The sequence below is a fragment of the Danio rerio genome, chromosome 17, assembly GCF_049306965.1.
Source record: "Danio rerio strain Tuebingen ecotype United States chromosome 17, GRCz12tu, whole genome shotgun sequence".
NCBI classification, from domain to species: domain Eukaryota; kingdom Metazoa; phylum Chordata; class Actinopteri; order Cypriniformes; family Danionidae; genus Danio; species Danio rerio.
The window spans coordinates 30,342,239-30,355,456 of record NC_133192.1 but is presented as its reverse complement, the minus strand read 5'-3'; the positions used below and the strand labels follow the sequence as shown (position 1 = coordinate 30,355,456).

The following is a 13,218-nucleotide window of genomic DNA, read 5'->3' as shown; positions in this document are numbered from 1 at the left end:
CAGCCTAATTGACAAGTGAGTTTTGCCTTATGTAAAATCAGATTTAATCCAAATGCCTTTTTTAATAGGCATGTTAACAACACAAGATATTAGTAAGCAGTAGCACAAACAAGTCATATTAATGAGCGAAAAATATTTTGATGATACATTAATGTGTCAAGAGCTGTGGTTTCAAAAGAAATGTGTATAATTAGGTTTCTCCAGCAGAAACAGACTGAAGTCAAGACTGGCTCTCAGTGAGGGGCTTTCGCACATTAAATTTTGTGGAGCACTGCCATCTACAGGCATGATGAGGCAAAGCGTGAGCTGATGCAAATCTTTCATAGTGCCACAAGATAGTCTTGGTGAAGGACGTTGAATAAAAGCATTGAATAATGATCTCAATTTTATACTGCTTTAAATTTAGGTAGGAAATATTATGTGATCTTATATTTTACTGATTTGCATAAATATGAAATATTTATTGTTTAATAAAAATAATGATAATTTAAAATAAACCGCTAATGTAAATTAATGCATTAATGTATTCTATTATCTGTGCGGGCAGTTGTTTATTTTTAAATGGGTTAAAAGCACTCCCATTTGCATATTTAACATTTGTAACCTTTTGCATTAGAAAAAAATATTGTAATTTTTATGAGTTTGTAATATTTTATTACATTTTTCTTAAATTTAATTAGAATTCATTTTAATGATGTTGCATAAAATAAAATTTAAATCTTTAATAATAATAATAAAATAAGTTTTCCAGAAATGCTGGGTTAATTAAGCCCAAATTAGGTAAAATATGGACTAACCCAAACATTAGGTTAATTTTGGTCCTATTAATTTAATTAAAAAAATAACCATGCTGTTGGGTTAATCCCTCTTACACCCGAAAATGGGGTCAATATAACCTTGCATTTTGTAGAGTGAACGGCATCCGCTATGTAAAACATATGTTGGATAAGTTGGTGGTTCATTCCGCTGTGGCAAACCCTGAAAATAAAGGGACTATGCCCAAGGAAAATGAATGAATAAATAATAAATTAAAATAAACTGATCAAAGAATTAATGTGTTATATCAATGTGTTATGAAAAGCATTAATGTGTTATATTATCAATGCATGCAGTTCATTGTATTTAACTGATTAAATATGCATTTACACATTTACCAATTTAACATTTGTGACATTTTGCAATAGTAAAAATATAACTGATTGAGTAAATATGGTTTGTGCTTTTGAATAAACTTGGTTATATTTTAATAAATTTTCCTTAAATTATTATATTTTTTAAATAAATAAAATGCTCTATTTTGTTACATGTTAACATTTGCTCATGGACATAAGGTAATTTCTGTTAAGAGCAAACACGAACCTCTCCACACATCCTTCTACAACGTCTGCTAGGGGGCGCTGTGTATCTAATCTTACATTTTTAGGTCTCAAATCTTCATTTCAGAGAGGGGTGCTTTGATTTAACACCTGACCTTGACTCTTTTGGACACTGAAAATATGTCATTTAGATCAATTTAAACTAGTGTGAGTGCGCAACAAGTGCGTTAAATATGTCTTATATGCAAGCAAAGTGCATCATTGTTTAATCCTTCACATTTACAAGCAAGAAACCTCCTTCTAAATCTCCTTTCATATTAATGATAGATCTTTTTCTTCTGCTCACTCTGTCCTTTAGCTCTGATCCCCGGTTCGCACTCATAGCTCGCGGATGAAGAACAATCAATTTCTGCAAATTCAAATGGGAACAGTAATTCGCAGGTGGGCATGTATACATTGAAAACAATTCACATGTGAAAATCTTTACATCACAACAATTTACGGGCAGATCTCTGAAAGAGATGTGGGCGCTCCAATATGTATGCCTAAAAATGGAAAACTATTTGTACGTGTGAACCGCCCTTGGGATCCTTTCCAGACATCAAACGAAATTGCGTGACTGAGGTGTGTAGGACGGACTGATGGGGCTAAAGTGGTATCTTAGAAGCAAATGCCCAGCAGTGATAGGATTTGTCCTCTTGACTGGAGCTTGTGTGGAGAAATAAATTAGCTTAATGGTCACATATTACCATACACCACAGTGGGCTGTAGTTTGCTGCACTTCACTGTGCAGGATCCAATTAGATGTTGATGACCTCTGACCTAAATTTAGTCTTTAATTCAGTGTTTTGATTGGTTAAACCTGTTTGTTTCTGTCTGACTCAAACAAATGATCAGGGATTACGGTAATGAGCGATGACCTGCTAACTCCGTGCGATCAGCTTACATATAAACCTGTTTCAAGATAATCCATAAATCTTTCAAGTACACTAATTTTTGATAAATGCTTAATTGAGTGCAGGGCTTTAAGCCTAGGTGATGGTGTTTGCAGCCATCACGTCGTAATCCACACTATATTTGTAAATATTTTGCACGCTGTCTGTGAAAGCCTGCTGACCTCAGAAGTATCGGCTCAAACACTGATGCTGTAAGGATTTGTATTGTCGCATGTCACTACAGCACCTAATACAGCACTTGTGAGTGATAGGACGTGTCAAAGGCCGGTCAGCCTTGGGACAGTGGTTTCCAGCTTTCCCCGGGTGCAGGAGGCAGAAAGTGATTTTACACTTGAAATGGGAAAAAACACATGGTGTCAAGGATTGGCAAGATATATCAGTTCCCCTATAAAACATCTTTATCAGACTTGAGCTTCTATGAATGCTGTAAATATATAAAATAAATAAATATAAAAATAATTTATAGTTGGTGTGTTTTAGTATTTGTTTTTAAATAAATACATTTAAATAAATAAAATAAGTTTTTCTTAGGTATTCAATTTTATTTTGATGCTAGATACTATTTATGAAAAAGTTTTAGTTTATTTATTATATGATGCTTCTTTTTTGCATGAGAGAGAGAGAGAAATTCTTTCAGTTTCATTCAGTATGTTGATATAAGTGAATATTTCATGCAGTTCATGCTTAAATTTCAAACTATAAAATATATGTATTTAACTTAAAGAAAGTGTGAATGTGTTGGATGCTATATGAACCGAGTTCTCACAAAAATAAATAAATCTAAAATTAAAATATATGTATAAAATTAAAAGGAAAATCAGCTATTATTCTGGACCCATCACTGGTCCCTGTTAAAAATATAAGGATATTTTGACTTGTTTAGTAAGTAAGTAAGTAGGGCTGCATGATATTGTAAGAATTTAACATTGCAACAATGTTTTATTTTGCGATATACAGTTGTAGTTAGAATTATTAGCCCCCTTTTGAATTTTATTCTTTTTGAAATATTTCCCAAATGATGTTTAACAGAGCAAGGAAATGTTTACAGTATGTCCCATAATATTCTTTTTCTTTTGGAAAAATTCTTATTTGTTTTATTTTGACTCAAATAAAAGCCATTTTTAATTTTTGTTAAAAAATTATTTTAATTATTGTTGTTAGCCCCTTCAAGCTTCATAACTTGCCTAATGACCCTAACCTGTTAACCTAATTAACCGAGTTAGGCCTTTAAATGTCAATCTAAGCTGAATACTAGTGTCACATATTTTATGTTCTGTCATCATGGCAAAGATAAAATAAATCAGTTATCAGAGATGAGTTATTAAAGCTGGGGGGGGGGGGGGGTAATAATTCTGACTTCATCTTTATATTATGATATGAAAACAATTTCACCAGATGACTTAATATTTCTATTTGGAAATAATTTAAAATGTTAGATGGATTGAGATGATTCTGCAGAGGGAGTGAGTCTCCATAAAATCTAATAAACAATCTTTTACATTTTTGTGGTCCCCCAACACATTTTCTTTGTGGTCTGTGCATTTCTGTATTTGCATGTGTTGTGAGTATTTTCATGCATACCAATCTATAAATACAATCGGGAAAAATATACAATTGTTTTATCGGTTAGGAAAGAATGAGAGTCTAACAGTATTCAAGTACAGGAACTGAATCATAAAAATAATTTAATACGATTAATTGTAGTTAAAGTTGCAAATGGTACAGTTTCTTATGCCTGAATGCTTTTAAAATCATTTGACAATCACAGGCATCAAAACACATGTAAATGATCAATTATAGTACAAACTCAACATTGCATATTTCCTGCGATGTAACTACTGCGAATGATCATATTGCGATATCGATGCTGAAATGATATATTGTGTAGTCCTATAAGTAAATACATAAATAAATATTTAAAATCATTAAATACCCTTAAAAGGTATTTACTAAGCAAAACTATACATTGCTAAATAGAGTAAAAGAATTGTATTTTTCCTTTTTGTACTGACACATTTGTGTAACATTTATGTAAGCAGTAATATGCAGCAGGCAACATACGTTTCTATTACAATCTACAGTCGTGTAGATGAATATATCATTAATGAGCAAAGTTTCTGTGTATTTAATCTTATACCTTCTAGTCAATAGAAAAATGCTTTTGATACAGAATGAATTCAAATTTTCCAAATACTAGGTTGCGGCTAGAAGGGCATCCGCTGCGTAAAATATATGCTGGAATAGTTGGAGGTTCATTTCACTATGGTGACCCCTGATATATAAGGGATTAAGCTGAAGGGAAATTAATGAATGGATTCAAGTTTTTGCTCAGCAAAGCACTTTAAAAAAATCTTCCAAAGCAATTTTCTCAATTTTTACTGGTATTTTTAGCGCGATGAGTGGTTTTACACTGAAAAATCAAAGATGATTCCTTGGATTTACTAAAAATTTTTAGTTAAAGTAGTTGTAAACACTTTATTTTTACTGAATTTTAACAAACAAATTAAGTTGAACACTACTAAACATAATTTTTTTTAATATAACACAAACAAATTGTTTGCAACAATTTTGCAGACATCATTTGTTTCAGTATTTGATTATAAAAACTTTGTAAAGTTAAAGGATTTTTGTTTTCATGTCTTCCAGCTGCACAATCATTTCTTTTCTCTACCTGCTACAAGGATTCATATATGACATGAGGTACCGTGATTCAAGCCAGCAGTCTGAATTAAACATCAGGGTCTGGAGAATGGAATGGATGTCTCCTCTCATAGGATATAATACATTATGAATCAGGAAACAGATCTAATGTGTAATGTCCAATCACGCAGACAGTGCCAACACGCGAAGGAAACTTGACTTTTGATGTAATAGTGTTTGGATGGCTTACACCATTGAGCTCTGCCACATGAACTCGAGGCCTGACACGCTGATTTCTCACAACCTGCCGCATGAATATCGTCTGAACGGCGGCATGAAAAAAAAACGGAGAGGCAAAGAGGGTGAGTGGAGTGGCAAACAAAAGTCCAGCTGTGAGCCTGTAGAACCAGCCTCTAAATGAAGACGGAAAAGATGGAAAACCAAATGAGTTAGAATACCATAATTTACATTTGAAATGCATCCACAGCATATTACATTCACAAAGCGTTTCATTGAGCCTTCAAATGAGTATTTCTATGGATTTATTTGTCTGGGTTATTTATTTATTGATGTTTTCCGTCGTCACGCTGAATGTCAAATTGTATGGGGCAGAAGCTTAAGCAGTCATGCAACAGCAGGTGGTGATGCTTCTAGGATAGACAAGCTGCGCAAAGACACACAAACTGCCAATCAACTGGTTTGTATGGTGCTGCGAGTGTTGAAACTTTGAGACAGAATCACTCGTTAGAGGAGCTCCAATGTCAGACAGGCCAGACCTAATCCTTTTCAGTTTGTAGCCCTGTATGATTAGATAGGCCTATCGCAGTCATCAGACATTGCTTTTTCGCCCTAGAACAAAAGAAAATACGTACAAATCTGCTCCTAAATTAGTCTGTACATTAAGAAATGTAAAATATATGTACAGTTACATGATGTGTTGTAGTATTCAAATCCCACACTAAAAGATACGTCACTTTTGTTCACAGCACATGACTCTCAGAGAGGAAGAGTGAAGGGTGCTGGTTCCTCATCACGCAATGAGGGTGACATTAAGGGCAATTAACAACTGGCTTTGTGTAAGTATTATTATTGCCTGACTGCATAAGTTCACAAATGGAAGGTAAACTGGGTGTTTTTTTGCCTATAGTCTATTGGGTTTAGGCAACTGAAATTTGTATTTCAGACAGATCCCAAAGGATGACTTGAGTGGATTTTTTTCAGCAGTGCTTGTTCTGGAGGTTTTTTTTTCTTCAGTTCACTTTTCTCTTAAGGTGTTTAAAAAATGAGGTGAAACTCGACATTATGATATGAAAATTAAGCAAAATGACAAGATTTGCACATAATGGCATTAAGAAAGGAAAGAGCTACAATCTCTTGAAGCACTGTAATTGACACAATTGAATAAAATATTTTGTTTTTTGGGTTGTGTACGGAAACCAAATGGATTACATTATTCACAATGCTATATTGAGGGGATAGGATCTATATTTCTCTTTTGGCATGCTTTGTTCACTGGACTCTCTGATTGGTGGAACGTTCTGAACAGCATCATAAGCCCCTTTCACACGTGCAGAAATTTCTGGAAAATTACCGGCAATTTTCCGGAAAGAGATCATGTGTTAACAGGCCCTTTTTAAAATTACCGGTAAATTTGTTCCGGCAGTTTTCCGGAATGAGAAGTTGTAACATTACCGGTAATTTACTGGAATGCTGCGCTGTGTGAGCGCAGAAAGAAAATTACCGGAAAGAGTGTGTTCACGCTTAGAACACGCTGACGTGAGACATCTACTCCAGCCTATCAGAACATTCAGACGCATGCACATCCGCGCTGTTCATGAAAATAAAAGTCTTTGAACATTTTTCCAGACATATTTAGTCACTAGTTGTTAATCAGATAGTTTCTATTTTCCATCTTAATGCCAACTGTGTAAAAAAAAATATGCAGCCGGTGAGCACCATAATTATTATAGATTATTATGTACCATAAACCATCAACAAAAGCCCGACGTCTTCCTTGTTAACAAATACAAGCACAGCCGTTTAGAGATCATTTCTGGTTAATGATGTCAGAATTTACTGGTATTTTGTAAGGAACGTGTGGATGCCTGTGTGAACAGCGCTTTTTTTAATTTTCCGGTAAAGTCATTGCGGTAGCGTAATTTCTGGGATATTTTCCAGTATCGCTGTGTGAAAGGGGCTATTGATAATGTTGTTTTTCTGCATTAATACAGCAAAATTTCTAGACCTTTTTAAATACATTCTATGCTATTTATAGACTTTAGTTTACTATTTAGACATTTTTGTCAACTCTTCACAAACTTTGCTTAAAAATGGAGCAAAAGTTCAATTTAAACATTTAACTTAATTGAATTTTACTCACGGAAATTGTAAATCTGCTTCCACAGCTGAAATTCAATTCAATTTGAGGACTCGAGTAAAAACTTCAAAGTCATTCTCGATTCAATTCTAAATGGCACACACCCTAAAATTTCAGATGGTTAGAAATCAGGAATTTTGCATTGCATATTTAGCGTGCTCGTTCGTCAGCATCTTTATTAACCAAGTAAGAATGAAAGTGTCAATTAGTTGGTTAAACCTCAAAAGCCAAATCCGCTCAACCCCTGAGGCCATCTATGAACACAGTGTACAAAAGACAATAACGAAAGTGTGACAGCTTGGATCTCAGACCAGGTGCACCTATGCTGATCAGCATGGTTGAGACAACTCTATGTGAAAAATGTGGCCTGGGGGTGTTAAAAACTAAATGGAGACAGAACTGCTCTGTCAAATGAAATCACTAATTATGACTTCCACCAAATCCCTCAGTGCAGGAAACTGACGGCTCCTTTAATGGGACCATTGGCATAATGAGAAAGAGAGAGAGAGTGAGAGAAACTGTCTAAAAGGGGAGTCTATCGTTGACTGACATCTTTGATGTCGAAACCAATTAGATTGGGCAGAACGGAGTGGACTCGCCGCTCCCCCTTTCCCGAGTTTATTATATTCTGTCACAGACGCAAGGCTCGATTTGTCAATTCGGTATCAGGTTGTGTGTGTGGCTGACAGGAAGGGGGATGTGGAGATTGACAGGGTTTGGAGGGCCCGGAGAACAAATGAGTGTGTCTGATAATGGGCATTCCACGCACCGTGTGACATTTTCTACCCAGCTGTCCGTGGGCCTGTCTAGCGTTTAAAGAATCGGGCCCTTTGTGCGGCCACACTGAATGGAGGCCCTGAGCAGTTTCCCAGAGAGGAAACTGAGAGGCTAATAGAGCGAGTGAGATGTGTTGCCAGGTTCTTTCATTATGTCCATATTCCAAGGGTTGTGTTAACGAGGCGCCGCCTCAGGTTGAGGGTAACAAGCTGTCTATCACTCTACAATCACATACACACACACACACACATACAGAAAGCGGCTGAGGAGGAGAGAGTCCCAGTGCTAACAAGGGCCACAAAAACTACTGATGTTAGGTGTACAGTTCGCTGCCAGATCAGTTAGTCCCTTTAGATGGGTTTCAGAACTGTAATGTACATGTCAAGAGGAAGAAGCTGAAAGATAGACTGTAGCAGTGGCTCTGAATGGCAGAGGTAAATTCAAATAAAATTTCAATTCACAACTTTGCCTAAAACCAATATCATTATGAAAAAAATAAAAAATAATATATATATATATATATATATATATATATATATATATATATATATATATATATATATATATATATATATATATATATATATATATATATATATATATATATAATATTATATTTTTTCATAATAATAAATAAGGATTTACGTCAAAAACATGTTATTAGCTCCTTGTAAAAGCTTATGTATAGAAATTAGTTGCTAGCAAGCAGCAGGTTCAAATTAACCCAACATAATTTATAGGGTTGAAATATCATATAACCACATTAATAATTTCACCACATAATTAATTATGGGGGGAAATTGATTTGAGGTTAACTGTTTTAAACTCTTACCTGTTTGTTGTTTTAAAATCCATACAGTGTAGGAAGAAGACAGCAGTTGAGTTTGTTGGAAATAAGAGCAAGCTGACATCCAGATGAAAGAATAAAGTACACAAAATATTGATTTGAGGTTTAATATTTTGTTAGTTCCGCAAACACAAAGAAAAACAGTTCCAGCAACTGTGCTTGTATTTTCTGGTTGTTTCTGGCGGATACCAGACTTTTGGTTGGCACAACTGACTGATCAGGATAAAATATTTACTTAAAATAATAATTTTGCAGCTTGTTCAAACAAGCTTAAACAACACAATTCTTGAGATTTGTTTGGGTCAACTTATTTGTTTTATTTTCAGTTTACTTAAATTTGTTAAGTTAACTTAATCGATTTGTGTTGGGACAACTTGTACGAATTGTGTGGGAACCTGCATTATTTACAGTGCAGAGAGATTCAGATACTTTCAAAATAATCATTATTATTAGAAGGTGTACATATTTTTACATACATTTTCATTTAACCTAAACCGATATCTTTTAAAGGGTAATTGTTAGCACTTTTACATTTAGCATGTGACTAGTTTGTATAAATTTGTAAAAAATGTTATGTTCTGCTTACGCCCAACTGTCAAGCTTTTGCTTTTTAAAATTATTAATATGTTTCCTTACAAATTTATGTGAGATAATGAAAGTGGAAATAAAAAAAGTGAAAGTGAAATAATGAAGCAGTTATCTTGATAAATTACAAAAAAAGCAAAAATAAGACTAATTATGTTTTGTAGAATTTGCTTTAAAAATGAACACAATTTCAACATCATTTATTAACTAAAGTATAGCCCACACTGCTAAATTAATGCTCCAAATAGTTATGGTAATTGTTAGTCCCATAGCATATGAATATGATAATTCAGTAGCATGGAAGATTTGCCTCTGTGTATGTGAGTACACTAAAATAGAGTTGGTGTGGGGAAAAGCAGCTCAGCTACGTTACTTAACACTATTTCTCTGTTAGTGTTGCAAGATAGTATAACAGTGTACACATGTACATTGATTTTCAGGTCAGCTCATTCATGCATTCAGAAAAATCTGCTTCCTGTGTTGTAAAGATTAGCAACAGGAAAAGATGCTTTGGGAAATCCATTGAGAAATATGTCTAAAAATATAACTCTGCATTCACATATAAAATCATAAAACACTCAGTAAAACCAAGCAAGTACCTCTTTCCGATTCATATTTAGAAATTCCATAAATAAATCCATTTGACGTTAGCATTGGCAGTTCTGCAGGAGTCGATATATATATATATTTTTTTTTGCCTTGTTCACCTCTGAGTGCCTCTGAAGCAACAGACATCCTGTTTTAGGGTGCATTAGTACCCATGAAACATCAATGTGAGTGCTAAATGCAGAGCTATGCGTATCGCATGGAAGAGCAAGAATCAAAATAAAGCAAAACAACAGTGTGGAAACACAAGAGTGTGTGCAAACAGGAGATCTTCAACGTCTGCAGGGTTAATGTGACTAAAAAGATACACCACCTCTCTCATTTACTCTAAACACAGATTTATTTTATGCACCTGTCAATTTTGAGATTTTGAGTTATCATGAAGTTCCTTCATTCATGAATACCAGCTTGAGTTTACAGAAAACAAAATGCATTTTATTTATTTTATGGTCACAGTTATTGTTTGTAGAGTTTAAATTAAATACATTTTTAAAGCCAGAAATATCTACATCGGCAGTACTGACACAGGCCAAAATTCACAGATGTTTTTTCTTATCTATACCTGTAGTATATATTTCCTGATTATCTGCTTTTTTTATTCTTCAAATAAATGTAAATTTTGAATTATTATAGAGTTATAAAAATTTCCCATATCTTCTGTGTAAACAAGAGGTTTTTTTTAATATTCACAAAACAGGCGCATTATTTCAACCCAATTCTGGGTGTAATATGGACTAACCCAACTATTGGGTTATTTTTTGTTAAATTAAAAGGACCCAATTTAATGCAATGTTTGGGTTATTTAATATTTTACCAAATTAGGATTTTAATAGCCAAAATTTCTTAGAGTGTTGAAATTAGCACAAATTATTTTATAATAAAAAACTATGTCTTATTTGCATGTTCAACATCCCGGAAAACTTGTAATACAATTTTTTGTTTTGCAATTCTTTATACAATTAACCAACTAGGCGTGGATGTTAATAACTATATTAGTTAATCTATTCACCTGCAGTGTCTTGCTTTAAAACACAAGTTTCTAATCACTATTTGAAATGTAGGTCATTGGTCTTGGAGTCAGTCAACCAGCCGACACGGTTCGTTTGCAGTCGGGTGTGAAATTAAGATCCATTTTCAAGCTCAAATTAGAATGAGAGCTAATACACAAGTATCCCATTTTCTCATATCTTCTGACTCCGAACAATTATCCATCCAAGCCGCCCAATTAAAAAAAGCATCCGAATTTCTGCCGAAAAGACAAGTTCAGAACAAAGCCTCTGTATTAAATAATGATGAGGTGAAGGGTTAATAAAGCAGTATGTGTTGATTTGGCAGTTTTTGGAGCTCGTTGAGGTGTGGGGGGACGGTGGGGGGAGCAGCGGGTGGGGTGCGTTTCTTTCTCCTCTGACCTTTTAGAACTTGCGTCCTTGTCACAACAGATCTCCTCTTGCCGATGACCTATTAAACTCTCCTGGCCTCAGTCATTCAGCTGCGCTACAGTCAATGTGCGTGCCAAGCCTCTGCGGACACTAAATTACTCCGGCTAAAGTAGGACACGCATAATCCTCCCGTGCTGTAGCTCAACATGCCATCCCACAGGATAAATAAATAAACGCAATCTCTGGCAATATTACACAAACAGTGAAATCTGCAGCCTAACAGCACTTAGAGTGGGGAGTCATGAAAAGACCTGTCACTCATAACTCAATTGTGGTAATAGTTTTGATTAAATCTGAAAGGGAAGCTTAGAGCATGTGTTAAACAAATAAATAAATAAATAAATAAATAAATAAATAGGGGGAGTTGATGGACCATTTTACACTTGTATTATAATCTTATCTATTTGGATCAATTAATAAATTGGATCAATCATCACATGATGCACTCCTTAAAAATGTATGTGAACATTACATTTTTATTAAACAGACTGTACACTGTAAATCCTGGTTGCCTTACATTTTTAAGCTGAATCAAATTAACATTATGAGTCCATTAAATCTATATTATGTTAAACTGACTTAAAACAGCTTGCGTAACTTGTAAAATTAAGTTAGAACACAATCAACTTAGTTTAATAAGTTGCAATGAGCTAAAAACATGCTGTCATGAGTAATTGTTCATAGAATTTTTTTCAGTTTAGCATTGCAAATGTAATGATTTAAATGTATTTAAATTATTAATGGAGTTAATAAATGCAGTTAAACAATTAGAAAAATTAATATGTATTATTATTGTATGCTTTAGTTAAACATGAATAACATTTCTATGAATGAAAAAAATACATTATTTAATATTAATATACAGTTGAAGTCAGAATTATTAGCCCCCCAACACCCCCCCCCCCCCCCACTGCCATAATGACAGTAAATAATATTTGCCTAGATATTTTTCAAGACACTTATATACAGCTTAAAGTGACATTTAAAGGCTTAACTAGGTTAATTAGGTTAACTAGGCAAGTTAGGGCAATTTGGCATGTTATTGTATAATGATGGTTTGTTCTGTAAATTATCAGAAAAAATATAGCTAAAAGGGTGTAAAATTTTTTACTTTAACATTTTTTTTTTATTTAAAAACTGCTTTTATTCTAGACAAAATATAACAAATAAGACTTTCTCCAGAAGAAAAAATATTATCAGACACACTGTGAAAATTCCCTTGCTCTGTTAAACATTATTTGTGTAAGATTAAAACAACTTCTTTTATTCTAGCTGAAATAAAACAAATAAGACTTTCGCCAGAAGAAAAAATATTATCAGACACACAGTGTAAGTGCTCTGTTTAACATCATTTGGGAAATATTTAAAAAAGAAGAAAACTCAAATGGGGGCTAATAATTCTGACTTCAACTGAATGCGCACTATTAAATGTAGAATAAAATATGAAAATGTCGATTCAATATTACATCTGATCTAATTTAAACAGTATCAGTGTAATTTATTAATATATGTAACATATTATCAGTATAGTAAGCCTATTGCATAAATATGAATACATATAATGTTTTTAAATATCTATTAATGCCACAATCTACTGATGCTAATTCCTTATGCTCCACTCACCACTGTTTGTTTGCAATCATGGCATGCTTCGTTCTAATTGGCCAACAAATAT

General features: G+C 33.8%; 1 protein-coding gene and 1 long non-coding RNA gene across 8 annotated transcripts in view; one reads left to right on the top strand and one right to left on the bottom strand.

The window, feature by feature from the left end:
• prkd1 (protein kinase D1) overlaps nt 1-9,619 on the bottom strand; it is a 124,170-nt gene extending 114,551 nt beyond the window's left edge. For 2 of the 3 annotated variants that reach the window (XM_073928619.1, XM_073928620.1), the window contains exon 1: nt 8,899-9,619. In XM_073928619.1, coding sequence (XP_073784720.1) covers nt 8,899-8,921 — 23 coding nt within the window. In that variant the 5' untranslated portion in view covers nt 8,922-9,619. Of the gene's footprint in view, nt 1-5,162; nt 5,326-8,898 lie in introns of all 3 variants that reach the window. The other variant, XM_073928621.1, reaches the window with a different exon arrangement.
• si:dkey-28g23.3 overlaps nt 1-13,218 on the top strand; it is a 199,214-nt gene that overhangs the window by 170,391 nt on the left and 15,605 nt on the right. For 2 of the 5 annotated variants that reach the window (XR_012393443.1, XR_011007015.2), the window contains one exon: nt 5,899-5,988. The exons of 1 other annotated variant lie outside the window; for it this stretch is intronic. This is a non-coding gene — a long non-coding RNA (si:dkey-28g23.3). Of the gene's footprint in view, nt 1-1,674; nt 1,758-4,918; nt 5,275-5,898; nt 5,989-13,218 lie in introns of all 5 variants that reach the window. 2 more of the 5 variants (XR_012393444.1, XR_012393442.1) reach the window with 2 other exon arrangements.